Genomic DNA, 24,055 nt, shown 5'->3' on the forward strand with positions numbered 1-24,055 from the left:
AGCTGGGTGGGCCACAGAGCTGGGGCACGCATCGGGGTGGGGGTCCCGGAGCCCCTCTGAAGATCTCACTGCTGCTAAGGGCAGGCAGAATCATAATTCAAGGCAAAATGAGTGGCCCCAGAGAGACGTTTGGACAGAGCTTGGGGATGTTAGAAATGTTACTGTGTTTAGTAGGGCATCCACAGACTGGGCATATGTTTAACGAGCTCTTGCTCTATGCCAGGCACTGGCCAACCCTGGCAGGTCCAAAGAGATATTTAGGACACAACTGTCCTCAGAGAGCCTGTGTTTCAGGAGGTGAGGGTACAGGAAGGATGATGTTTGAACAGTGAAGGTACAGAGACATTCTAGCCGGAGGAGATGGTGTGAGCAGAGGTTTAGGGCTGGGACCTCAGCAGGGCTCCCCAGCGTGGCCCCACCTTTCCGCGTGGGCCTCCCCGTGTGAGAAATGACTGGGACTTAGGACCTGCCCAAGACTGAAGAAGACGCAGGGACATTCCCCCCAGGAGCAGTGCGGACTTTGGGGGGAAAGTTCCGTGTGTTTTTCATTTCCAGAGGCTTTTACTCTGTTCTTCTTCTCTCTCTTTTTTTCCAATGGACTTTATTTTTTAGAGCCGTTTTAGGTTTGCAGCAAAACTGAGTGGGAAGGTGCAGAGATTTCCCGTAAAGTCTCTGCACCCTGCTGTGCCTGGCCTCCGCCACCATCAACATCCATAGCACCAGGATCCGTGTTTTAATATATAAAAACAGCACACTCCGTGACTTAACATCAAATCATTGTAGAAGGTTATAACGTGAAAACTAAGCCTCTCCCCTTTCTTGCCCCGCACTCAACACACACACACACACACACACACACGCACACACGCTCCCCAGTAGAACCACTGTTTATTTTTTTGAAGAATATGCAAGAACCTGTTTCCATGCATGCTTCCACGAGCTTATCTGTCCAGGGCATCACCCCCCCCGCAACGTCCCGCACCCCCACCCGGCGGGGCGCTGTGTCATTACAGTTTTCCGCCTCACGTTGCAGAGTGGCCACATGGGATTCCATTTTCAGAAGGGACCGTAATTTATTCAGCCAGGCCCCCCCCAGTGATGGACATGGACGCTGTTGACAGAGTTGGTTTTTTTCCTGCTGCAAACAGATGCGTAAACATCCTTGTACATCTGTTCTTGAACGCTTGTGAGAGTTTACCTGAGGGACGGGATGTAGAAGGAGAATACATGAATTTAAAATGGACATTATAGGGATCTTCACTTTTGATACGTGTTGCCGAGTTGGCCTCCACCAAGGTTGGGGCGGTTAAGGCTGCTGCCTCCCGTGGCTGAAAGTGGCGATGTTCATGCTCGCCCCCGGGCATCAAGAGCGGGGGGGGGGGGGGGGGGGGGGGGGGGGGGGTAGTTTGGGTGTGTGGCTTGGGTCAGGACCCAGCCAGGCCTTTGGAATGTGCTTTTCTCAGGATTCTTTCGTGTTCTCGTATATATCTATGTATCCACAGAAAATCTAGGATTCTGTTTAACAATTAAAAAAAAATCATTTATCATTTTGCAACTTACTTTTTTGCATTCAGATAGTTTTGGAAGGTGCTCCTAGCCAGGACGTGGACCTCCATCTACCTCCCTGTCTCCGTCCGCTGCATTGAGCTTTCCGCAGGCTACCAGGCTCAGGTGCCAGTGTCCCCCCTGTCTGGGGGGACATTTACTAGGGAAGTGTGTGTTGCCGGGAACAGCACTGCTGTTATTCCTGCCGTGACCTTGGAGCAGAAGTCACAGTGTGGCCTTGGCTTTGAAAATGGGTCTGGGTTCTTCCAGAGTGACCTGTGGGTCCAGTGCATCTGCTGATTTTGTTTCTCCAGCCCAGGGCTCCTCTCTGCTCAGAGTTGCCACAGAGTCAACTCCTAGCACCCCCCTTAGCCATCCTGGTTGACTGGTCTGGTGGCCCCCGTTCCGATGATCCCGGGGCGGCTGCCCCCTGTCTGCCTGTGAACAGACCTGCCTCTGGTCGAAGGTTGGCATGAACCGTGGCTCCCTCATTCATCTGCCAGCATGGTTTTCCTCATTTTTCCTCTTGGAAGAGCATCCGTGGGGTGTCTGGGTCTGGCTGAGGGCGTGGTGGTAGGGGTGACAAAGAAAAAGACTCACTTAGCCCCTACCCACCGACCGTGCTAGTGGCCATGATTGGCAGCTTCTGCTAAGTGCTAGGAGGTACTGGAAGACTTCTGACTCCACAGAGGGTGGGTACTCAGGGAAGGCTTCCTGGAGGAGGTGAGACTGGGACCAATGGGGTTTGGAGACAAGTCTCTGGGGGAGCCCCTGGGCCGGGACAGGAAAGGAAGAGAGGGGGCCTTAAAAACCTCCTGTAGAGGGACTCCCCGGCCACCTGTAGTTGCAGGGGGGACCAAGCAGGTCCCGAAAAGCTTTGCTAATGGGGAGATTGGGAGCCAGACAGACTGGCCTCAAACTCTGGCTCTGTCAGTGTCTAGCTGTGCCTTCTTGGGCCAGTCACTTAACCTGTCTGAGCCTCAGGTACCGTGTCTATAAAATGGGATGATAATAGTGTCTTGCTCACAGGGCTGGCTGGAGGATTGTCTGACCTCTTGCCTGGACCCTTGCTGGCCCAGACCTGCACGGCAAGGGCTGCCTGGCGGGTGACTCAGTCCTCTTGGGTGTGAGGTGATAACTGAGTTGGCAGTGGGGTCTGGATGAGGCCGGAGACACTTCCCCAGTGGAGTCCGCGGGACTCGGGGATGGGTTTGTGCTGGTGAAGGCAGCAGAGGTGACAGGTTGACTCCCTTCCCCTCTAGGGTCCCACCCCCTCCTGGGGAGCACTCTTCAGGGGCCGTGTCTGCAAAAAGCAATCCATTCACGGACAGTGGATAGGTCAGGGGTCTTCGGGGGCAAGGCCCAGGTTAAAAGGCAGCCCCGGGGGATCCCAGAAGGAGGAGAGCTCTGCCCGCTAGTGACAGAGGGCGGGGAGGTTGACAGTCAGCCCCCAGGCTTGGCTGTACACTCAGAAAATGTGGCCAGAGATGATTTCTGAGCAGGCTTTGGGCGCGTCCTCGCGGCGCCCTTTCTTCCCCGGTAATTAATGGTGCTTTTATCCTCTCTGAGAGGGTGGTGGTGGGTCCAGGGTGGCTGGGCGGGCGCCGGGCAGACAGTGTGAGCCCCCTCCAGCCTTCCTTGGCGATTTATCGCCTGTCAGCCCTGCTCTTTCGGGACATAAAACAAGTTTCCTGGGAGGCAGCCAGGGGCCTTGAGGCCCTGAGCTGGGCCTTCTGGGGCACAGCGTCTCCAAGGGGCCTCCTCGAAGCCTTCCCCACCTAAGCGCTTTGGGATAAGCCCGGACAACCAGCTGTGGGCACGGGCCTTGGCTCCTGCGGGATCACACCGAGGCAGGTGGGTGAAAATGGAACTCCGAGAAGGTCCGCGACATGCCATGCGGTGCATAGCCGGAACCTGGGCTCCAGGACAAACCCCACTGTTTCCCCTTACACCCCCCCGCCTCTAAGCCAGGGTTTCTTAACCAGGTTCTTAAGCAGGCGTCTCTGGGTGGAATCCAAGAAGGCAGATAGGAAAAAAAAAAATCCCACCTTTGTTTTCTCTGACCTCTAGTTATGGTTACAAATTATAATTCTTTCAATTACAAATGTAGGTGATAAACCACAGTGGCATTAGCTATTCTATGATTTTGTAGAAATCATGGAAATCACAGGCGCTCTCAAGTCATAGGATAGCTTTGTGGGAGTCTGTAAATAACGCGTTTGTTCATGCTGCAAAATAACTGTAGTTATTAGAACTAGATCTTATTATGTAAAGCATTAATAAAAAGCACATATGTTGTTCAAAAAATTTTGGATCATATTCTGATAACTGTATTTCAGTGTAATTGGTTTCCTTTGTAATCTTGGTATTTTATTTTATGCATCTAAAAACATTTTTTCCGGGGCACCTGGGTGGCTCAGTAGGCTAAGCGTCTGACTTTGGCTCACGTCATGATCTCACAGTTCGTGAGTTCGAGCCCCATGTTGGGCTGTGGGCTGACAGCAGAGAGCCTGCTTTGGATCTTCTGTCCCCCTCTCTCTCTGCTCCTCCCCGACTCATTTTCTTTCTCTCTCTCTCTAAATAAACTTAAACAAAACCCCCAAAACATTTTTCTGAGAAGGGAGCCTTAGACCTTGCTAGAGGCCACAGGGGTCCATGGCGCCCTCACAAAGGTAAAGGACTCGCAGGCTGGGCACTCAGGCCGCTCTTGCCTCCCCTTACTCACAAGGTCGAGGGGTCAAGAAGACGTCTGTCTGCACTCAACCAGCTGCATGCAGGGACGAGGCGGGAGGAGCTTCTAGTGGAAGAAGACCCAGCCCCCCCAGGAGCTCCTAGGCTTGTTGGGGGGTGGGGAGCAGGCACTTTTGCCGAAGGGTCCTGATCCTGGGACAGCTTCATGCGGACGGTGGCATTGGATTTGGGCCTTGAGAGTTTTGGAGTAAGAGGCACGGGGAAAGCATGTCAGACAAAGGGAGCCGTGTGAGGAAAGGCATGGAGACTGGAAGGCCCGGGGCCCAGGTGGTGAGTGTGGACGAGGTGGAGGGAGAGAGGGCAGAGGGGAGGAGGTGAGCGGGAGCCATGAATGCTAGGGCAAAGAAGCCTGCACCCCGTGCCGTTGGCCAGGGGACGGTGGCGAGGGTTTTGCAGCCAAGCGAGGTGACCGGGACGGTCCCTCTGGCTGCCGGGTGGAGGGAGGACGGGAGAGGATGCGGCAGGAAGCTGGGTGGCCATCAAGGAGCCTGGGCAGTCTTCTGGTGGGGGCCTACACTGGGCCTAAACCGAGGGACCGAGAGGGAACTGCCCCAGCTGTGGACTTAGGTGGGGTGGGAGGGCCTTGGGGCCTCAGACACTGGAGTCTGAGCACCAGCGCTGGAATCCTGCTTCTTTCGGCCGTTGGCTGCGTGGCCTAGGCATGTGCATTACCGTCTCAAGGGTCCACTCCCTCCTCTGAGACACGAGGGTAACAGGGTGGCATGGGCGTGACATGGCACGATGTGTTTAAAGCTGAGCACAGTGCCTGGCACAGAGTAGGTGGTGGACGTGCCATATAGCTGTGACATATTTTATCACCGGTGATAAAACAGATGGTCCTGGGCACCCGTTGGACGGGAGGGGCTGCAGGGAGAAGACAGGCCGGTCTGAGGTCTCGGATCAGCACTGAGGCCTGGGCCTCTGCACCAGCATCTGACACGGCTCCCGCCGCTCCCCGCCCGCCCCCGTGGGCCCTGGGTGCTGCTGTCTTCCCCTTGTCCCAGGGGTGAGGGCGTGGCTGCCACCTCCCCGAGTTCACATCCTCCACCCAGCTTTGCCTGTGCGAGGCTCCCCCGGCCCCTTGAGTGTGGCCCCCCAGAAAGGGTCAAGCAAAAACTTGGTCTTTTTCCGACACCTCTGGCTATATCTGGCCCAGTTCTCCCCCTCCAGGAGTTCCTAGAGTGGAGAATGAGAGGGGTGCCCAGGGAGACGACGTTAGGGGGCTCCTCTTTGATTCCAAGTCCCAGAAAGTGTCTAGACCAGCGTCCTGCATCCAGCATCCAGGAGCCCTTGCCGAGTGGGGAAGCCCGGGGCAAGGTGGGCGAGGGACGAGGGCCGGGTCTTCAAAGTGCTCCTTCCCACACTCCCCGCCGGACCCTCACCGGGCACGCCCCCACCCCACGTGGCCTCCCTGCCTCCCCAGGGCCAGGGGTTCCAGCTTTAACTTTGCTGAGTGATTGTGCCGCTCAGGGCAGTGGGAGCCTACTGACGCTGGAGAATAAATTTACCATGTTTTGTAGAGCATGCGGAAGCATATTTGGGGGGTTTAATCTTCTTAATAAATCGTTCTCAGATTGTACGCTATTAAACCCCTGGAAAATTCATGAGCACGCTGGGAATAGAGACCTCATCGGGAAGGTTTGACATGAACAACACAATAAACACAGCTTCTAAATTGGGTCAGGGAAGCCTCCAAGGCCCAGAGAGAGGACATTCCCTCTCGCTTGGCCTTCCCCAGGCCTATAAATTAATCATGCACACAAAGGGGGCCTTGTCCTCTCTTGTCAGAGCCCAGGGTTGTGTCTGTGCCCACTGACCCACCCCTACTCCCACCTCAGCTGCAAACAGAGCTCCTGGTGAGGCATTTCAGCTCCTGGGCTTTGTTATTCTTGTGTCTCCAAAGCAAGGTGGGTGTTCATTTCAGCAAGAGAGATGTAGGTTAGATAGGGGGAAGAACTTCCTGGCTGACCGTGGGGTGGTATGAAATCCCAGAATGGGCTGCTCAGGGAACTCTTTTCTTCAGGGCTTTTAAGACCTGGCAGGCTCTGTCTCCCTTTGGCACTCTGGGGCCACTGCCCCGTGACAGCAATGACCAGAACAGACCTTGCCCTAGGGTCTGGTCTCAGGAAGCCAGGCTGGAAATTGCCCCTTTCTGGGCCATCTTGGGGGCATTTATCACCTGCCTGGCCTAAGAGTCCCAGCTGATTGGACACAAGGCCAGCATCCTCCAAGCCCAGACTCTCACCCTGGTCTAACACGTGGCCTTTGGAAAAGGGAAGGCAAGTTAAGTGTCTCTCTGTGCTTTCCAGGCTGCTGCTGAACTTCAGTGGGCCCCCTCCCTTCCCTACTGTCCTCTGCCTGTTGGAATCCTGCTCAAAGGCCTGGCCCAGATGCCACCTCTTCTGTGAAGCCTTTCTTGATCTCCACCTGCCCTGCCGAGTCAGGATCAGTTCCTTCCTTCCTTATGCTTCCTCTGCCTTGGGCCCTTGTTGGTGGGTCCCTCTGGGAGCTCATGCATCCTACCAGACTATTAGCTCCCTGAGGACAAGGACTGTGTCTGAGCCCTCACAGGACTGTGCTAATACTTACATGGGTTTTCAAATGCCTGCTCCTGGGAAGTGTCTCTTATGCACCCCAGTGTGGGGGCTGAATGACCTGGCTTCCCGATGCCAGCTGTGGGAGTCCTGGGCCCTGAACCAGGACCAGAGTGGGGACAGAAGGGCAGGCACAGGAGGAAGTTTCTGGCAGGCCATGGCTGACCCTCTATCTCTTCATTCCCTTGGTTGTGACATTTCACAAGTCTTTATTCTTCTTCCTCTGAGTCTGCTTAAAGCCCTCTGATTCTGCAGGTCTTTGGAGGGAAGTGGAATCGGCCCTCAAGGGTGCACAGCAGCCCCAGGCGCCCCCTCGCTCGTGAAAACCAGCCCTATGCTAGCACAAGCCTGGGCAGGTGCAGGCTCCGTGAGCATTTTGGAAGGGGTGACGTGTAGGTCTGAGGCTGGACAGGCAGGCAGTGGGGGTGAAGTTCACTGTCAGCACCAGGGAGGCCCTGGTGTGGGGGAGGGAGAGAAGCCTTTCTCTGGGGAGAGCGCGTTTGGGAGGTGTTCCTGGGTAGCCCACTGGACCAGGCGGGAAGAGGGTGGGTCCTGGAGGAACAGGAGAAGGCAGTGGCTGAGCCTCCAGGCCTCAAGTGTGTCAGGGGCTGTGTGTGTGTGTGTGTGTGTGTGTGTCTGTGTGTGTGTGTGTCAGGAAAGCTGGTGGCCCCTGACTTGGTGTGGAGCTGGCCATCGCGGGCAGTCAATGCCTCGGGAGGTCAGCAGGTGGAGAAAGAGAGCCTGAGATCTGTGGGGTCAAGGAGGCCTTCAGGCTATTCATTGGATGGCACTAATTCAGTACCTAAAAATAATCCCGGACTCCCCACAGCACTTCAGAATTTTCCAAGCTCTTTCAGACCTGCAAACTCATTTCAGTCTCCACCAGCCTGGGAGGAAGTGAGTGCCATCCTTATTTGACCAGGGGGGGAAGATAGAGTTCTGGAGCAAATCTGGGGAGAGCCGGTGGCCAGATGGTGGTAGGAACCCTGGGCTCCACGGCCCCAGGTTCCGCGTGGCCTCCTGTGGCCCTGCTCGGACATGGAGTGAGGGAGGCATCGGCCCAGCCCGCAGGGCAGAAGGCCGTCGGGAAGGAAGGTTGGGTGGCAGAGCAACAGATACAGTGGAGAAGTGAGGAGGTCTGACGGGGTGGTGGCGACATCAGCGGGGACTTCCTGTGGCACTACTTCGAGGCCAGGCCTTGGGAAAGGAAGGATTCCCAAAAGCAGAGAGCGTGGGGCACGGAGGTGGATGCCGTCCAAACGCAGGGCGCTGGTGGGTGAAGACAGACGGCAGCAGGCAGATTTAGGCCCAGCCAGCTTGCGAAGCCTGGACTCCCCAGCCTGAGCGGCTCCTGCAGGGCCCGGCAGGCCCTCTGAGCAGGGAGTCACATTGAAGGAGCTGCTGTGGAGGACCCTGGGGACAGTCCCAGGCCCAGTGGTCTTTACTGGGGGGCAAACGGTGGCTGCACTCCAGAAATCCCTTCTCTGTCCTCATCCTCCCGGCCAGACCTCTTGCCCCAACCCACTTTTATTCTCCTTTTAGTATAAAGAAGAGAGAAACTTGCCTCTTAAGATGGCAAAGTGACTGAGGATAGGAAAACAATCGGAGAAAGAGAGGTGGTTGCCACGGAAACCATAAAGTAGAAGCAGAAACTTTCAGGACAGCAGACCTAGTGGCCGAGGGCCGCGGCTGTGGGGGGGACCCGGCCCAGGCCAGTCTGGAATGTCCTCTGCTCGATGCCCCAGGGCCAGCTGGTCAGTGCTGGGATCTGTGAGCCCTGGAGCAGGAGGGCCACCCGGTGGCTCCCAAGCCTCGGGGGGTGAGGTGCCCGGGACCGGAGTGAGGTAAGCAGCTTGTGATCCGAGGAGGAGCCCGTGTCTTCTGTCCAGATGCCTGCACGGTTCAGAGCCACCAGTCACACTTAGCCTGGAGTAGCACAGAGGTTCCCTACAGGTCTTTGCACGATGTCTCATTTCACTGTTCTAACACGCAGAAATGACTCGGCCCCGGACCGGGCAGTTCACAAGGTAGCTTTCTACATGTTGCCTCATGCAAACCCTGTGATAGTCCTGGGCAGGACAGTATTCATATTGTAGAGTGGGAAGATGAGGACCAGAGAGGTTAAGGGATTTGCCCGAGGTCACCCGGTGGAGTACTCCCAGGGGTGGGATCCCAACCCCTAAAGTGCTGAGCTGGCCCTGCATCCCTGACACTTTTGGTTTTATTTTGTTTATTTTATTTTATTTTATTTTATTTTATTTTATTTTATTTGTTTATTTTATTTTATTTTGTTTGTTCTGTCTGCAGCTGTGTGCTCCCTGTGCCTCCAGATCTTTCTCATGCCTTACCCTAGTAGCATTTCCTCTGGGGCATTGCTGATTGCTTCCTGTACAAACCTAGGAGAATTGCTTCTCCCTGAGGCTCGATTTTCCCATGTGTAAAATGGGCACAATAGTAACTTTGGCCTCTAATGTTTGTTGCGAGTGAAGACCACCCAAGTCAAGCGCTCGGCGCATTGCCTGGCACAGAGGATACCCTCAGAAATCTCTACTGGCTGCACCTGAACCTGGCAAGCACCCAGTGGGGTGAGCAGGGCTGGGATGTAATTTCCTGTATGTTATAGAAGTTTCTTTTTTTTTAAATTTTTTTTTATGTTTATTCATTTTTGAAAGAGAGAAACAGAGCACAAGCAGGGGTGCAGGGGTGGGGAGGAGAGAGAGGGGGACACAGAATCCGAAGCAGGCTCCAGGCTCTGAGCTGTCAGCACAGAGCCCGACACGGGGCTCGAACCCACGAGCCGTGAGATCATGACCTGAGCCGAAGTCGGACGCTTAACCGACTGAGCCACCCAGGCACCTCTAGAGAGGCTTCTTTATCTGTGAAACGGGTCTGATGAGGTCCTGCCTTTCTCGGGGAGCTGGAGAGGTAGACAAAGATCATGTCTGTGGAGCCTTGGGAAACTGTCGAGGCCGGTTGGGGAAAGCGCTAGAGTCTGCAGCCCAGCCTTAAAACTGGCTGCTAAGGCCCCCGTGGGCACTGGACACCTCAGCCTACATGGTCTCTGCCAGACTTCCTGCCAGAGGGAGGGGAGGAGGGCAATCGGGACCTGCCCAGTTAATCCTGAGGGCGACGCTCAGACCTGCTTGAGGTTTGGGTCTGAAAGGAGCCTTTGGAATCCCACGTGGCCTCGTGGGCCTGCTCCCGAGTTGGAGCCAAGCCTTCGATTTCTCTGGGGAGAGGCCAGAGAGCCAACTGTATTATGAACTGGCAGAAAGGCAGCACACTGCGTGCGAAAGATAATGGGGGAAATTTATCGGATGGGCTATAAATCACAGAATGAAAGCACCGAAACCTGTGGGGAGGAAAATTAATGAGTCCTGAGCTATGACTCGTTTGGGGTGGGGGCCGAGGGCATTTGGCCCCATTTCGCTTCATGGCGCTGAGGCCCGGAGGTCTGGGGACCCTCGTGGCACGTTTATGTGGACAGCGCTTTCCCGAATTCACGACTGTGATGCCCCCGCCTCTTGATTGGCAGCAGCCATGCGATGGCACCGGGCTGGGCACCGGGGTTATGATGCGAGCCGGGCAAGCAGGACCCGATCCGCCAGGAGGGCAGCGTGCCGGGAGAGGTAAATGTGACATGAATCACCAAAAAAAAGATGTCACTGCACAATGAGGGCTCCCTGGAGGAAAAGGTGCAGGGAGCCCGGAGAAAATGGTGTGGGCAGGCCTTTGGGGGGAAGCAGGGCTTCCCGGCTGGAGGGATGAACTGGAAAGACTGTCCAAAGGCAAGTAAGGCCAGGGTGGCTGGGACAGAGGGCTGTTGTAAAATGCTCTCTCCGGCTGCTTCGTGGAGAATCGACTCGGGGAACATTTGGGAGGACGAGTCAGGAGCTGTGGGCGTCCCCAAAGCTAGAGACGGTGGTCACCTGGATTTGAGTCATGACAGCAGAGCTGGAGAGAGGTGGACGGACCCAAGCTAGTCTTTGGAACGATCAATAGCCTGCTTCACAGAGGGGCTCAGAGTCTAGGAAGCACGCATGCTCCGAGTGGAAACAGTGGGAGCAAAGACATGAAGGAGAGAAGGGGGGTGCGGGTCGCTGGAGACCAACATGACCAAGGAAAATGGGTGGGTGTAGGCTGGAGAGGTGAGATCAGGAACTGGGGCCACACCCAGGGACCACCATCTTGGCAGGCAGTAGAAGCCAAGTGCCCTGCCTCACTGCTCCACGACGCCCTTTTGCAAACAAAATTACCCAGGGACACGTGAGGGGAGACTACGTGCAGCAGTACTGGGTCACCATTAGGGACTAGGCTATATGAGATCGAGTCCCGCGTCTGCCACAATCACCTTTCCGTGCCTGTAAAAAAGGAGAGGGTGTTGTTATACGGACTCATTGAATTAATGCTGCCTGGCAGAGAGCGAGCTCTGTATTGGGGTTAATAACTGTGTCCTGTGTGACCTTGGGCAAGGCTCTCCCCTTTCTGGGCCTTGGTTTCTCCTGGCTGGTTCTGCAAATACTTCAGGTGAAGGTTCTCTCGAATCTCTGTGGGGCCGGCAAGTGTCCAGCTTCTGAGGGTGGCCAGAGGGCAGCAGTAAGCTGTCAGTGTCGCCTCAGATGGGATTGTGGCCCTCCCAGCCCTGTAAAGGGACACCAGGCCTACTGGAGCTGTAAGGGGATATTTTAATCAGCCCAGGACCTGGTGAGGTCGCAGGGCACACAGACCAGGACAAAGGGGGCCAGTCAGGGCTGCTGCCTGGCCTGAGCTGACCTGCTGGGCCCCAGAATCTAGGCAGGCTATGGGGAGCTGGGGAGGGAGGTGGAAGCCGGGGGCTTCTCTGAGGGGCGAGGACTGTGGGTAAACTTTGTTATTCTCCATTCTGAGCCTCAGTTTGCCCGTCTGTACTGTAGAGTTCTGAGAAAGGGACAGGAGACAGATAGGTTGCAGTTTAGAAAAGGCTTGTGACACTGTTGAGGGCTGGAGTCCCAGAACCCACAGAGCCAGGGACCTGAGAGAGAGCCAAAGGGGGCCTGTGTGGCCAGCGTGGGCTCACTCTCTGCTAGGTAAAAAGGCAGACTCCTGGGCTCTTCCCAGATTGGCTAAACCGCTGTCCCCAGTAGGCCTGGGCATCTGCATTTTAACCTGCTCTCCAGGGTACCGAAGCGCCTCGAATCTGAGAACCGAGGTTTTGCGCCATCCCCTTTGCCCCCGAGAGGGTGGGGGAGGCCAGTTCATGTCACTCAGCAGGCTGGAACCCTGTGCCACGACACCCTGGGGATCTCAAAGGGCACAGCCCTCCCCACGGGGCACCAGGGCCAAGGACTTTGTCCTAGGGATCTATAGCCCAGTAGGGGGCAGCACTGAAGGCCGCTCCTGAGGGCTCTGGGCTGCTCTGTGGGCCCCCCACCCCGGCAGGGGCAACAGGAGGACACAAGAAAGAGGTCAGAGAAAGCAGGTCTAGAAAATTCTGAAGCCACCTTGCAGCTTCCTGGGGCAGAGGCTACAGGGGAAGAGGAGAGGGCTGTGGGTCAGGCAGGCAGGCAGCACAGGGGCTTTCATAACCCATGTTGCCCTATGCTGTCTCAGCCCCCCCCCCCCTCCCCCCCCCGCCCAGGCCCAGGGCCCTCTGGGCTTTCTAATAAAGATCAGCCAGAGGTCACCCCCCCGCCCCCACAACTTAGGCATTTTAGCCAGGAGGGGTGTGGGGGTGGGGCTGCTCAAACTAGCTCCTCCTTACTGTGCCCGGAATAGCTTCATCTGCTACTGGGAACTGAGAGAGGACCTGGGGACATCTGAGTGACCCTGGGCAAGTCCCAAGCTCTCTGACTCCTGGGTCAAGTGTGGGCTGACCACTAGATCCCTAAAGGCCTTCTGCAATTCCTAGTTGTGGGAAGGCACTGTCACTTTTAGACTTTCTGAGGACAGGGGCCAGTTTGGTAGTGAGCTCCCCATTGTCAAAGGTATGCCAGATGAGACTGGGTGAATTTTGCTTCCTTTTAGGCCTTTGCCTGTGGTCCTGGACCATCCCCCTTTCACACACCATCTGTCTGTCTATGTTAATCATTAGTCACCAGGAGAGCCCCACCTGGTGAGAGGGGCAAGTCCCAGCCAAGGGGACTGCTGATTTCCAGGATGCCCCTGAACTTGTTTTCCTTGGCCCCAAACTTTGAGCTACTTCCTGTTTGAGCAGGCACAGAAATTCTAGGGCCCCAGCCCTTCCTCCTCCCCCTGGTGGAATTTCCAGACAAAATGCTGTTCCCAGAGTGGGGGCAGGGCCGGCATTGTTCTTGCTGTCTAGAGTTGAGGGGTGACAGGTCACAGAAGCTACACTTAATTCTCACCTATGTGGCCTTGAGATGCCAGCTTTGGGCCTGGTGGGATCTCCAGGAAAAGTCCAGTAAATGTGAGAACCATGGCTCTGGCCCAGCCTGCCCCTCCTCTAACACCTGCTGTGGTTCCCATCTATGTTCCAGACTGGGCACAGAGGCTCTGAGTGTCAGTGCCAAGGGTTCACTCAGGCCAACCCCATTTTACAGGAGGGGAAACGGGGCAGGGGACTATGAATGGGAGGGGACTTGCTCAGAGGCACACAGCAGAGCAAAGGCACTCATTCATCCGTTCGTTTATTCTGTGCAAGCTCCTGGTTAGAGTCAGGACTTACAGCCTGGCCTCCTGATCAGCTCCAGGTTGCTGCTTAAAAGTAAACTCTGAAGCCTGCTGTCTACATGTCACAATGAAGAAAGCCAGGCCCGGAGAGGTGAAGTGACTGGCCCCTGGCACCACAGCTGCCCTTCTTGAGAAAAGAATGGGGGCTTTGAGCCGGGCTCCTTCCAGTCACCTCATTCACCGGGTATATATTGAATGCTGTTTTGTGCACTGGGGACATGGCTGTGACAGGACTAAACAAGGCCCCTGCCCTCATTACAGTTTGAGGGAAGAAAAGCGATTAGTGAACAACCAAATACACAGATAAGATAGTTTTAGGATGCAGTAAGTTGAAGAAAATAAAACAGGGCAGTGGGACAGGGGGTGGGGATTGGGGCAGAGGCACTTGAGACAAGGCGGCGAGGGTAGGCCTCTGAAGGTGTGTTATTTGAGCTGAGGCCTAAATGACAGGAAGGAGCTGACCATCTGAAATTCCAGGGTCAGTGTGTGAGGGAAAAGGAACAGCACGTGCAAAGGTCCTGAGGCGGGGCCATGTTTGGCATGCTCAGGGATTGGAAAGACATCTAGTCAAGTCTACAACCATCTCAGCCAGCGGCTCTCCAATAAAGCTGTGAGAAAACTCCTTTAAGAATATAGCTTCCTTGGCCTCGCCCACCAAGATTTGGATTCGAGGATGCTGGGAGTGGGGCCCCAGAACCTGTTTCTGAAGGTTCCGATGTAGTTCCTGGGCATCTGGCCTATCCCCTCACCTGCAGGCTTGCCTTATAAAGCCAGGCCTTCCCTGATCGTTGCAGAATGGGGATCAGAGAGGGCTATGACTTACCAAAGTCAGGCAGTCACACAGCGGCAGATCTAGGCCTAGAGCCCTGATCCTCTGCCTCCACGATCAGGGTTCTTTCCTTACATTTCACTCCTCCCCATATGGAGGTGCCACCTGGGCCTCACTGCCACTTGGGCCTACCTCCCCATCTCTTCTGCCTGACCCCACCCCTCACATGCTCCATACAGCCTCCTCCGGAGTCCCCACATCATCCTCTGCTTCAGCCTCTCCATTCTACACACTGCCCCCAGCATATGCCTTCCCGGTTTCTACCTCAGGGCCTTTGTTCTTGCCGTCTCCCCCTCCAAGAATACAGTCCTCTGCTCTCTACCCAGTCAAATCCTACTCAGCCTTCTGGTTCAATGCCAGTGAGTCTTTTCTCAGGCAGTCTTCCAGGACTTCTCCCTCCTCTGAATTCCTTAGTGCTGACTTTAAATCAGATGGGGTCACCCATTTTCCCCAATTGCTGCCACCTTCTCTCTTAGTGAGTCTTACTGAGAGTTCACTCTGGGCTGGTAACTATGCTGACCAGCTGTGGCTGTCCCGCTCTCGAGGGGCCCAGATTAGTGAGAAAAGAAATAGGCCTGAGGGACAGATGTTGACCAGTTTATACACAAGGTTTTTTGTTTTGTTTTTTTTTTTAACTTAAAAAAAAAATGTTTATCTGTGTTTGGCGGTGGGGAGGAGCACAGAGAGAGGAAGAGAGAGAATCCCAAGCAGGCTCTGCGCTCTCAGCGCAGAGCCCAATGTGGGGCTCGATCCCACAAACCGTGAGATCATGACCTGAGCTGAAATCAAGAGCTGGATGCTCTGGGGCGCCTGGGTGGCTCAGTTGGTTAAGCTTCCAACTTCGGCTCATGTCATGATCTCACGGTTCGAGGGGTTTGAGCCCCGCATCAGGCTCTGTGCTGCCAGCTGGGAGCCTGGAGCCTGTTCCAGATTCTGTGTCTCCCTCTCTCTCTCTCTCTGCCCCTCCCCCACTTCTGCGCTCGCTCTCGCTCTCTCTCTCAAAAATAAATACACATTAAAAAATTTTTAAAAAAGAGTCAGCTGCTCAACCGACCGAGCCACCAGGCACCCCTATACACAAGGTTTTGATTTGCTATGATATTTGACCTTCTGAGACCTCACAAAGTAGAAGTGTCATTAAGCCCATTCTACAGTTGAGGAACTGAAGGCACTGATCTGGGGTCACGCAGTCAAGGAGTGCTGGTTCCTCACCCCGAATCCCACACTCTTTCGGCACCCCGCCTAGACGGGAGCCTCATAGGAGCTGGCTCCTGGGCCAGTTCATCTGTCCTCCTCAGTGGGATCTGCGAGGATTGAGTGAGGCCCCTCCCAGCTGGGACCCAGGCCCGTGCCAGCCATCAAGTGGCTCACAGATGACCAGGCAGGACGGCCTGGGAAGGGAGGGGGCTCTCCAACCTCACGCTGGGACCATATGCCACCCCCTCTGGTCACCCAGTGGGCGTGGAGCTGTCTGGGCCCATCAGATGGAAGGGGAGGAGGAAGCCCCGAGACCCGGAGCCTCAGCCCCAGGCCTGGGCCCCGAGAAGGAGGGGCCGTGGGCCCACCTGGAGCTTGGCAGCATTTCTGGGTCAGGGCAGGGAGAGGAAGTACAGGGAGAGAGTTGCACCAGGCCTGGCCATCTGGGTTGAAACGCCGGCTGCTAGGGAGGGGGTGAGGAAGGAGGGCCGGGGCTGGGCCCTGGAGACTGGATCCCAGGCTTCCCCAGCCCTGGGATTGGAGCCCTGAGCTTGGGGGGCAGCCGGTCCGGAGTGGAAGCCCAGTGCACCTGCGGGCAGAAGGCGGCAGGCATTCTGGGAGGGGCGGTCTGGGGGACTGAAAGGAGAAAGGGGGTCTTGGCAGTTCTGTTTAAGTCCCAAGCTGGCCTTACCCCCCAACACCCACGTGTGACATCGGGCGAGTCACAACCTCTCTTGGCGTCCCTTTTCCCTCTGTGGGGAGTCACGCTGCCCCACTGTGACTGTTCCGTGCTGGGGTGTGAGGGGCAATCAGACCCGTGATGATTGGGGAACTGATGCCACATCTGGGTTTGTGATGAGTGAGGCAGCGTCCTCGGGGCAAGTGGCTGTTCCATGAGGCCTCAGTTTCTCCGGCTCCATCGTCTACTCTGCCGGTGCCTTCTAGCTCTGCCATCCCAGGATTTTTTGGCAGGTTGTTGGCACTGATGAAGGAAATACATATTCTCTGGGCCTCTGGAGGGAACACATAGGTGCTGGTTTGAGACTGGAAGAAATTTCTACATCCTGATGGAATCCTGTGGAGGTGGGCTGGGCTGAGATGTCTCATCCCTAACACGAGGGAATCTGAGGCCCAGAGATGTCAAGAGGCTTCCTCTGAGTCACACAGCACCCAAAGAAACACAATGACCTGCCAACTGGCCTCCTCCCCTGCTGGAGGTCTGGTGTCTCCCAAGGGCTCACCCTCAGTCCAGCTGTGGGTGGCTTTAGAAAATACACTCCCCAGGGGTCTGCACCCACATTTGGCCAGTCCCCCAGTGCCACCTGTGCTGAGGGGGCGCAGAGCCATCCGAGCCTGGGGTCAGCACGGCCCTGAGTGGGCCATTGTCTGGGAAGGATGTTAGAAAATTTGTTGGTGGCTTTAGGGAGGGAGTCTGGGGGGCAGCGGAGCTGGTGGACACCCGGCTGGGCCTCGAGTGTGACCTCACAGGGCTTGTTTCCACTTCCACCGCGTGGGGAGAGCCCCTGTTCCACCGCAGCCTGACGGAGGTCCTCCTCCTGGCCCTGCTGTGTTCCTGGACGCAGGCAGAGGCCCGTAACCTCAACCATCAGTGCCCCCACCCCCACATACCCCTGCCCAGGGCTTCAGCCACTCAAAGCTTGAGGCTGGCCTGGGAGGCGGATGCATTCAAGGCTGCCTGGCCGGGACTTCCCCTGGTCACTGCTGTCTACCCTCGTCCCGACAGGAAGCCTGACAGGTCTGAGCCCTCTCGACACCCATTGTGTGGGGCCTGGCGTGGGCTCCAATGTTTCCCCTGTCAGGACTGCTAATCTTCTTCACCTCCTCCTGTTCCTTGTCGAAGCTGGCTTTTATGAAAAGTTCCAGGCTGCTACCCCTCCTCCGTCTCTGGGTTAAGTCCTGCTCAACCTTAAGAACTTTGCTTTTTCCAGCTTGCCTGGGTTCCAATCCGGACTCCTTAGCACAAGCTGTGTGACGTTAGGGGAGTTACTAACCCTCTCTGTGCCCGCAATATTTTCTGTAAAACGAAGGCGGTAACCACCTGCCTCAAGATTTATGTGAAATTTAAGGAGATAATGTGCACTGAATGCTACAGACAGGGTCTGGCACACAATAAATGCCAAATATGGTTTATCAGTATTAAATACAAACTTCATCCTCAGACAGACCTTTCCAGGACAAACTTGTAACTCTCCTCTGTGGAAAGTCTTGGACTTCTGTGGTCCCCTTCGGGGGTGAGCACCTCTCCTCCCTGGGTGGAATCTAATGTTAGATGAATGCTTCTTCCTGCTCTTGCACAGAATGGCCCCTCAGTAAGGGCCAGGCCCTTCTGCCTTCTGCTCACCTCTGTCCTAACACTAGAGGGAAATTGTCCTTTACGGGCAGTTTAAGCCTTTTCAGGGGTAATTCTGACAATAGGTATTTTTGTTCCTCCTTCATTGACTTTTTTTTTAAGTTAAAAAAAATATTTTTTAATGTTTATTTTTGTGAGAGAGAGAGAGTGAGCAGGGGAGGGGGAGACAGAGAGGGAGACCCAGAATCCGAAGCAGGCTCCAGGCTCTGAGCTGTCAGCCTGATGCGGGGCCCGAACTCACAAACTGTGAGATCATGACCTGAGCTGAAGTCGGATGCTTCGCTGACTGAGGCCCTCGGCGCCCCCCTCCCTCACTGACTTTAAAGCTAACAGTGGGATGGGGAGACTGCACTAGGCTGGCCCCCACCCCTGCCTCTGGTGCCTCTCCTGACCTGGCCCCTGCCTGGCTTGTGGTTTACCTGGACTTACAGCCCAGCTCTAAGGCTGCCCACCCCCACCGCTTCCCAGCAGGGTATTATTCTTCTCCTGACATCCAGATGCTGAGTTCTCTACCCAGAGGGAATGTCTTGGGGTCCCTCTCTTCCTGATCTTCTCTGGTGTCCTCATTATACAGCCCAAGTGGTGGGGTGTGGCGGGCTCCAGAGGGTCTCTCAGTGGGGCCCAGACTGCTCTAATGTGGTGATATTTGAGCTGGGTCCTGAGGGATAAGGAGGGGTTCACCAGATGCAGAAGGAAGAGCTTCATTGCAGCCATCTGATCAACAATGCAAAGGCAGGTGGAAAGGAGCAGGTGTCTTTGGGGAGCAGATCGCTAAGGGGCTGGAGTGGGCAGGGGTACGAGGGGATGTGGCTGCTCTGTGACAGAGCTTGGTCCTTTTCAGTACTCTGCCAGTTCACCTGTGGAGGCTTTTGAGGGCAGGAGGAGGGGGGTGGAGGGTTAGATCTGATTTAGCCAGCCCCTGTCCCCTGCCTGCCTACACTTACTAAACATGCAGACTCCCAGGCCCCATCTGGAACCACCAAATGAAGTGTCTTGGGGGAGCCCAGAAATATACATGTTTAACGAATGGGGTGATTTGGAGGCTCAGGGGTGTGAAGGCTGCAGCCTTGATCCCAACCCAAAACAGCAGGTTGAGGAGGCGGGAGGTGGGCCTATTCAGGACACCCTCTGCGGTCAAGATAGGGGAGTGGAGAACAAGACCACCGACAGACCGTGGGCTCTGTGGGACCCCGGCTCACGGATCAGCAGGGCCTGGGAAGCCTGTGCTGGCCAGGGCAATCACAGAGGGCTTCCCTTTGGAGGGGAATGTCGCAGGAAATGGTGGTAGGGAGGGTGTTTTGAAGTGCCCCTCCTCTTGTCTAGGTGGCCTCCAGAAAGAGGGCTGCTTACATTTAAAAGGAGGAGGCCACAGGGGCAGCGAAAGGGAGTGGGTGGCTTGCTCCACAGCAGCGGGATTGATTCCAGATGCTCTGCTGGGGTGTGCAGGGAGCTGCCTTTTGTCTGCCTGCCGCCCTGGGGGTCCCGGGACAGGAGGAGGGACAGGGGGCCCAGGCGCCTTGTCTTCCAGCTCTTCCCCTGTCCCCTGCCTCCTCAGTACCCCAGTTGGTTCCTACTCCAGACCCTCCTGAGGTCTGCAGAGATGTTCAAAGGCCAGGAATGCAGAAGCTTCTTCCTCTTCTATAGCTGACCCTCTTCCCACCACAAGGTAGATAGGTGGGGGGGGGGGGGGGTGGTCCATAGCTTCTCCTTGCAGGTGGGGAAACTGAGGCACAGAGGACTTGAGAAGCCCAAGCATAAGCAGAGAGACTATGCCAAACCTTTGGAGCCCAACTGTGTTTACAGATGAGGTCCTGAGCTCCTAGCTACATCCCCCCTCCGTCTACGCACACACAGCAACAACTAAATCTGCCAGCTGGAGAGGCCAGGCCAAGACCACTCGCTTTAGCCACTGAGAGTCTGTTGGCAGGGAACCTCTCGTCCCCTGATTGAGCAGGGCATTCCTGCTTTGGGAAGGAAACCGGGCCTGATGAACTCCAAGCACTGGGAACAGGACTGTTGGCCCCACCTTGAGCTGGACTTCCTGGGAGCCCTCCAGCCCCCAAAACTGGAGGGCCTGGCTGTGGAGGTCATTCTTTAGAGTGACAGGTGTCTGTGGGAGTCCCACCTGAGTGGGGAGGCTGAGCCAGAGGATGATGAATGCTAAGATGGCCCAGAGCTTGCCTCTGGACGGAGGGACTGGGTACAGCTTTTCCCTGGGGCCTCTGCTCTTGGAAAAGAGGCTCCTGGGCAGTGTTAGTAGCTAATAAGAATGAGCTAGAGCAATACTTAACGCCACGGACGTTAATGGTATCCTTGCAGGCACTGTGGTTTTCCATCTGCCCCAGGGACTGGCCAGCACTCGGGGGAGAGGGGCCAGAAGGGTTCTTTGGACAACCCAGATTAGGTTTGGAGAAGCAGTACCCTCCTGCCCCTCCCCCCCCCCCCCCATCCCAGGATGGCGCCTGGCTTCCAGCTGTGATCCAGGCTCCTCCTGACCTGGGGGCCCTCCCCCTGGCTGAGGGAGCCCGAGAGGGGGCTCCCTTTGCGAGGTGCAAAACCCGGCCTGGATTTCTGCCCAGACTGCCCCGCCGCCCCCCCCCCCCAGGGCCACGCCTTTCCAGCTGTTCTGGAGGGCTTCCAGACTGTCTCCAGCGCCCATGTATGACCCCCTAAGACTGCATGTTGGGAGGCAAGACCACTAGCCTCTGCCACTTTCTGTATGACAAAGGCAAGTCAGCCCTCCCTGGCAGGGCCTCAGTTTCCCCTTAAGGGAAGGGAGCTCCCGCAGGTAGTTGTCTGAAAGATTTACAAGGTAAATCCAGCTCCAGGGACAAGTTAGGGGAGAGACAGAGACAGACAAGGGCCAGGATGGTCAGGGAAGGCTAGAGAATTTGGGTCCTGGAAGTAGGGTCTTTGGGCCAGGCAGACCCTTTTGGGAGTAGGGCAAAGAGGAGTGAGAAGGAGGCAGCTGCAGGGGAGGCTGGAGAGAGTGGTTTGGTTGGGGCCCAATGGTTGGAGCTTCAAATACCAAGGAAGGTTGTTTGGACTTGGGGAGCCGTGGAAAGTTCTTGAGCTGGGGAGTGAGTGACCTGGAGAAGTTTTTCAGCACAAGGCCATAGCAGGAGCTGGCAGCTCTCTTCTCCCAGCCTCAGTTTTGCGTCTCTCCAGGAGCGTCGGGACTCTTCTGCTGCCTTCCCGGAGCAGCTGTGAACGCTCGGCGGGAGGCAGACCTCACGGCCTCCGTGGTGGCGTATTTGGGGGACGGTCTAGATCACAGGGGGCAGAATGTTGAGATTTGGCCAACCCTGCGAGATACGCGGGTGTTCATTACGCTCTCTCTACTTCCGGTGCGCTTGAGAGAGAAACACCACAATTGTAATTATATACAAATAATATGTGTATCCAACGGGACCATTTTTAAACTGTGAAGAATAGGCAAGTTTTCTGCGTGAAAGGGATGTCTTTTCAAGCCAGCGAGGGCCAGGAGCTCGCCAGGCGCTGTTTGTGGATCCACACTCCGCCCTGTGAGCTTGGGGCAGAAACGCGCCCTGCAGCGTCAGCCTCATTAGGACCCTAATTGAAGGTGACCGGTTTCGCCGCGCGGTGCCCGCCAGGCCGCCTTGCGTGCGTCCTGTCCGGTGTCCGGGAGCGCGCGCACGCGAGTGTGCACCGTCTACCCCCGCGGGCGAGCTCGTGCGCCCCGTGAGTCCTGAGGTCGGGCGACTGTTCTCAGGCGCGAGGGGCGCGGACGGTGACCCTCCTGGGGACCCGCCTGGGGTCCCGGGGCACTCCGGGCCGCCTCGCCCCGCCGACTCCAGGCCGGGATTTCTCCTGCACTGACTTTCCGGGCCGGTGCCAGCCCGGCCTCCCTCCCGGTCCCCGGCCCCCGCCGCGGGGCCGGCTGCTCGGAGAGGGCGGGGGCGGGAGGAGGAGTTTGAGCGACTTTGTGGGGCAGCCGTGGCCTCGGCGGCGACCGCACCAGCGCGCGGGAGAAGGCAGGGACGCCCGCCGGGCGGGCCGGAGCGCGCGATGGGGCCCGTGTGAGCGCGCCCAGGCCCGGCCCGGTGCCCGGCGGGCGGCAGCATGTCCGCGGGCGGCAGCGCCAGGAAGAGCACCGGGAGGCCCTCCTACTACTACCGGCTGCTGCGGCGGCCCCGGCTGCAGCGACAGAGGAGCCGCTCCCGCAGCCGGACCCGGCCCGCCAGGGGTAGGCGCCACCCCGACCCCTGACCCTTGGGTCCCCTCTACCGCCACTTCACCACCTGATGCCCGGAATGCCAGGGACCCCCGATCCTCCTTCAGTCTAGATAACGGGAACCCCCCGCGCCCTTTCTGGCTGCCCATTACTGTGTCCGCTTGATCCCCCTCCCCCCTCCCCCCCCAGCTTCTCCCTCATCCGCCACCGTCCTGGGGAATCCGAAGATCCCGTCTCCCCTTGTGCCTGGGGCAGGGGAAGGGAAGACTGCCATCGGGGTTCTCTTTCTTCCCTTTCTCAGATTCCACCTCCTGCACCACTGTGCCTCAGTGTACCCAGCAGCCTGGCAATGAAGTAATTTTGAGAGGGTCTTGGCTTTTCCTTACCTTTCCTTGAGAGCTTCAGCCTCTCAGCTTAGGGCCGGGCGCCCGTCTCAGCGCCCCCCCCCCCCCAACTTCTGTCCCCAGGGCCTTAGGCTTCTCCCCCTCTTGGGTGGAGGGACAGGTGGTTGGACTTCAGAGGGTGCTGTCCCATGAGTCCTTGGCTCCAAAGGAGCTGGAGCTTTTGAATCTGCCTGGGACCCCTCGGAGTGGGTGGGCCCACCTCCTTTGAAAAGTTTCTCTCTTTCAAGTCAGGAGGCAGGACAGGGAGGAGGGGAAATGGGAACAGCATTTTCTTTTTTCCAGTAACAGGATCCTCAGTTGGGAGCGCATGTGATCCAGGAGGCTGCTTTTTGGGTGGGGGTGGGGGGGGCGGGGAAGCACAACTTCCTTCCGAGGTTGGGCACCAGGTTGGGTGCAATGGAGTTTAGGGAGAGGACTCCCCGGAAGGAGGAGGGCTTCAAAGGGGACTTGGTCAAGGGCGAGGGAGAGAGAGGGGGAGAAAGAGAGGGAGAGAGAGAGCACGCACGTGAGCGCAGGCGGTTGGTAGCACCCAGCAGGGACCTGGGCCGAGTAGGTTATCTTGGGAAACGGGAAGGCTGAGTTTGATCAGGCCTGGGTTTGAGCAAATCTGTGCTTGGAATCCAGCAGACGTGAGGTCAGACCCCCACCCCGCTGGGTGCTGGTTGTGTGGCTTGAGCCCTGTAGTGTTGCCCCTGAACCTCAGTTTTACCATCAGCTTGAGGGCAAGTCAGGCAGTACGTGTTCATTTGCTTCCCCCGGCATGGAGAAGACTTTTCCCACAGTCGGGGCTGAACAACAACATACACGGCTTCCTCAGGAAGTAGTGAGTTCCTGAAGTAGTGAGTTCCCCATTCGTGGATGGGTTCAAGCTGAGATTGAGAGTGTGCACAGGTGTGTGCTGGGAATTCGGTCCTCCAGGGCCTCTCAAGGCCTGTGACACACATCCCCTTGCCTTCCTTGAAGTGGCCTCTGGCTGCTCCACCCCCATCCAGGCTTAGCCTGAGAGACCAGAGATCTGGGTTCAAGCACTGAGACTTTGGGCCAGTCACTTCTCTTTTCTGAGCCTCAGTTTCTCAAGCTGTGAAGAGGGCTGGCAGGACTTGTAGGGCTCAGTGAGGAAATGGGTTTATGCCATGAGAAATGGGTGTGTACGAATGCCCCGTAATGCTCAGGCCACCCCAAGGCCTCCGCCCCTCCCCTCTCCTTGCAGATGCCCTGCATGACCTCGTCTGCACCTCAGTGCCCTTCTGTCCCTGACTGCAGAGGCCCAGGGAGAAACAGAAGTCCCCCTCTGCTCAGCTGACTGGGCAGGAGGCCCTGTGTCCCGCGGTCAGCTGAGCCCCAGCTTCCGGGCCCCACCTGTGCAGCAGCCGCTGCTTTGTGTCCCAGCCTTGAAGGAGCTCAAAGCCTGCAGGGAGTGGGGTGGAGACTGTCATTGAACAGAAGTTCGATCTGGGAAAATCAGGGAGAGCTTCACAGAGGAAGTGACATTTGGACAGG

The 24,055-nt window shown here is 56.7% G+C and overlaps 1 protein-coding gene across 7 annotated transcripts in view; it reads left to right on the forward strand.

Moving 5' to 3' along the window:
• DAB2IP (DAB2 interacting protein) overlaps nucleotides 1-24,055 on the forward strand; it is a 188,371-nt gene that overhangs the window by 44,523 nt on the left and 119,793 nt on the right. For 2 of the 7 annotated variants that reach the window (XM_078436526.2, XM_078436528.2), the window contains exon 1: nucleotides 21,887-22,163. The exons of 4 other annotated variants lie outside the window; for them this stretch is intronic. In XM_078436526.2, the coding sequence (XP_078292652.1) occupies nucleotides 22,040-22,163 (124 nt within the window). In that variant the 5' untranslated portion in view covers nucleotides 21,887-22,039. Of the gene's footprint in view, nucleotides 1-21,885; nucleotides 22,164-24,055 lie in introns of those variants that run through there. One more of the 7 variants, XM_078436530.2, reaches the window with a different exon arrangement.

The sequence above is a fragment of the Panthera onca genome, chromosome D4 (assembly GCF_046562875.1).
Source record: "Panthera onca isolate mPanOnc1 chromosome D4, mPanOnc1 haplotype 2, whole genome shotgun sequence".
NCBI lineage: Eukaryota > Metazoa > Chordata > Mammalia > Carnivora > Felidae > Panthera > Panthera onca.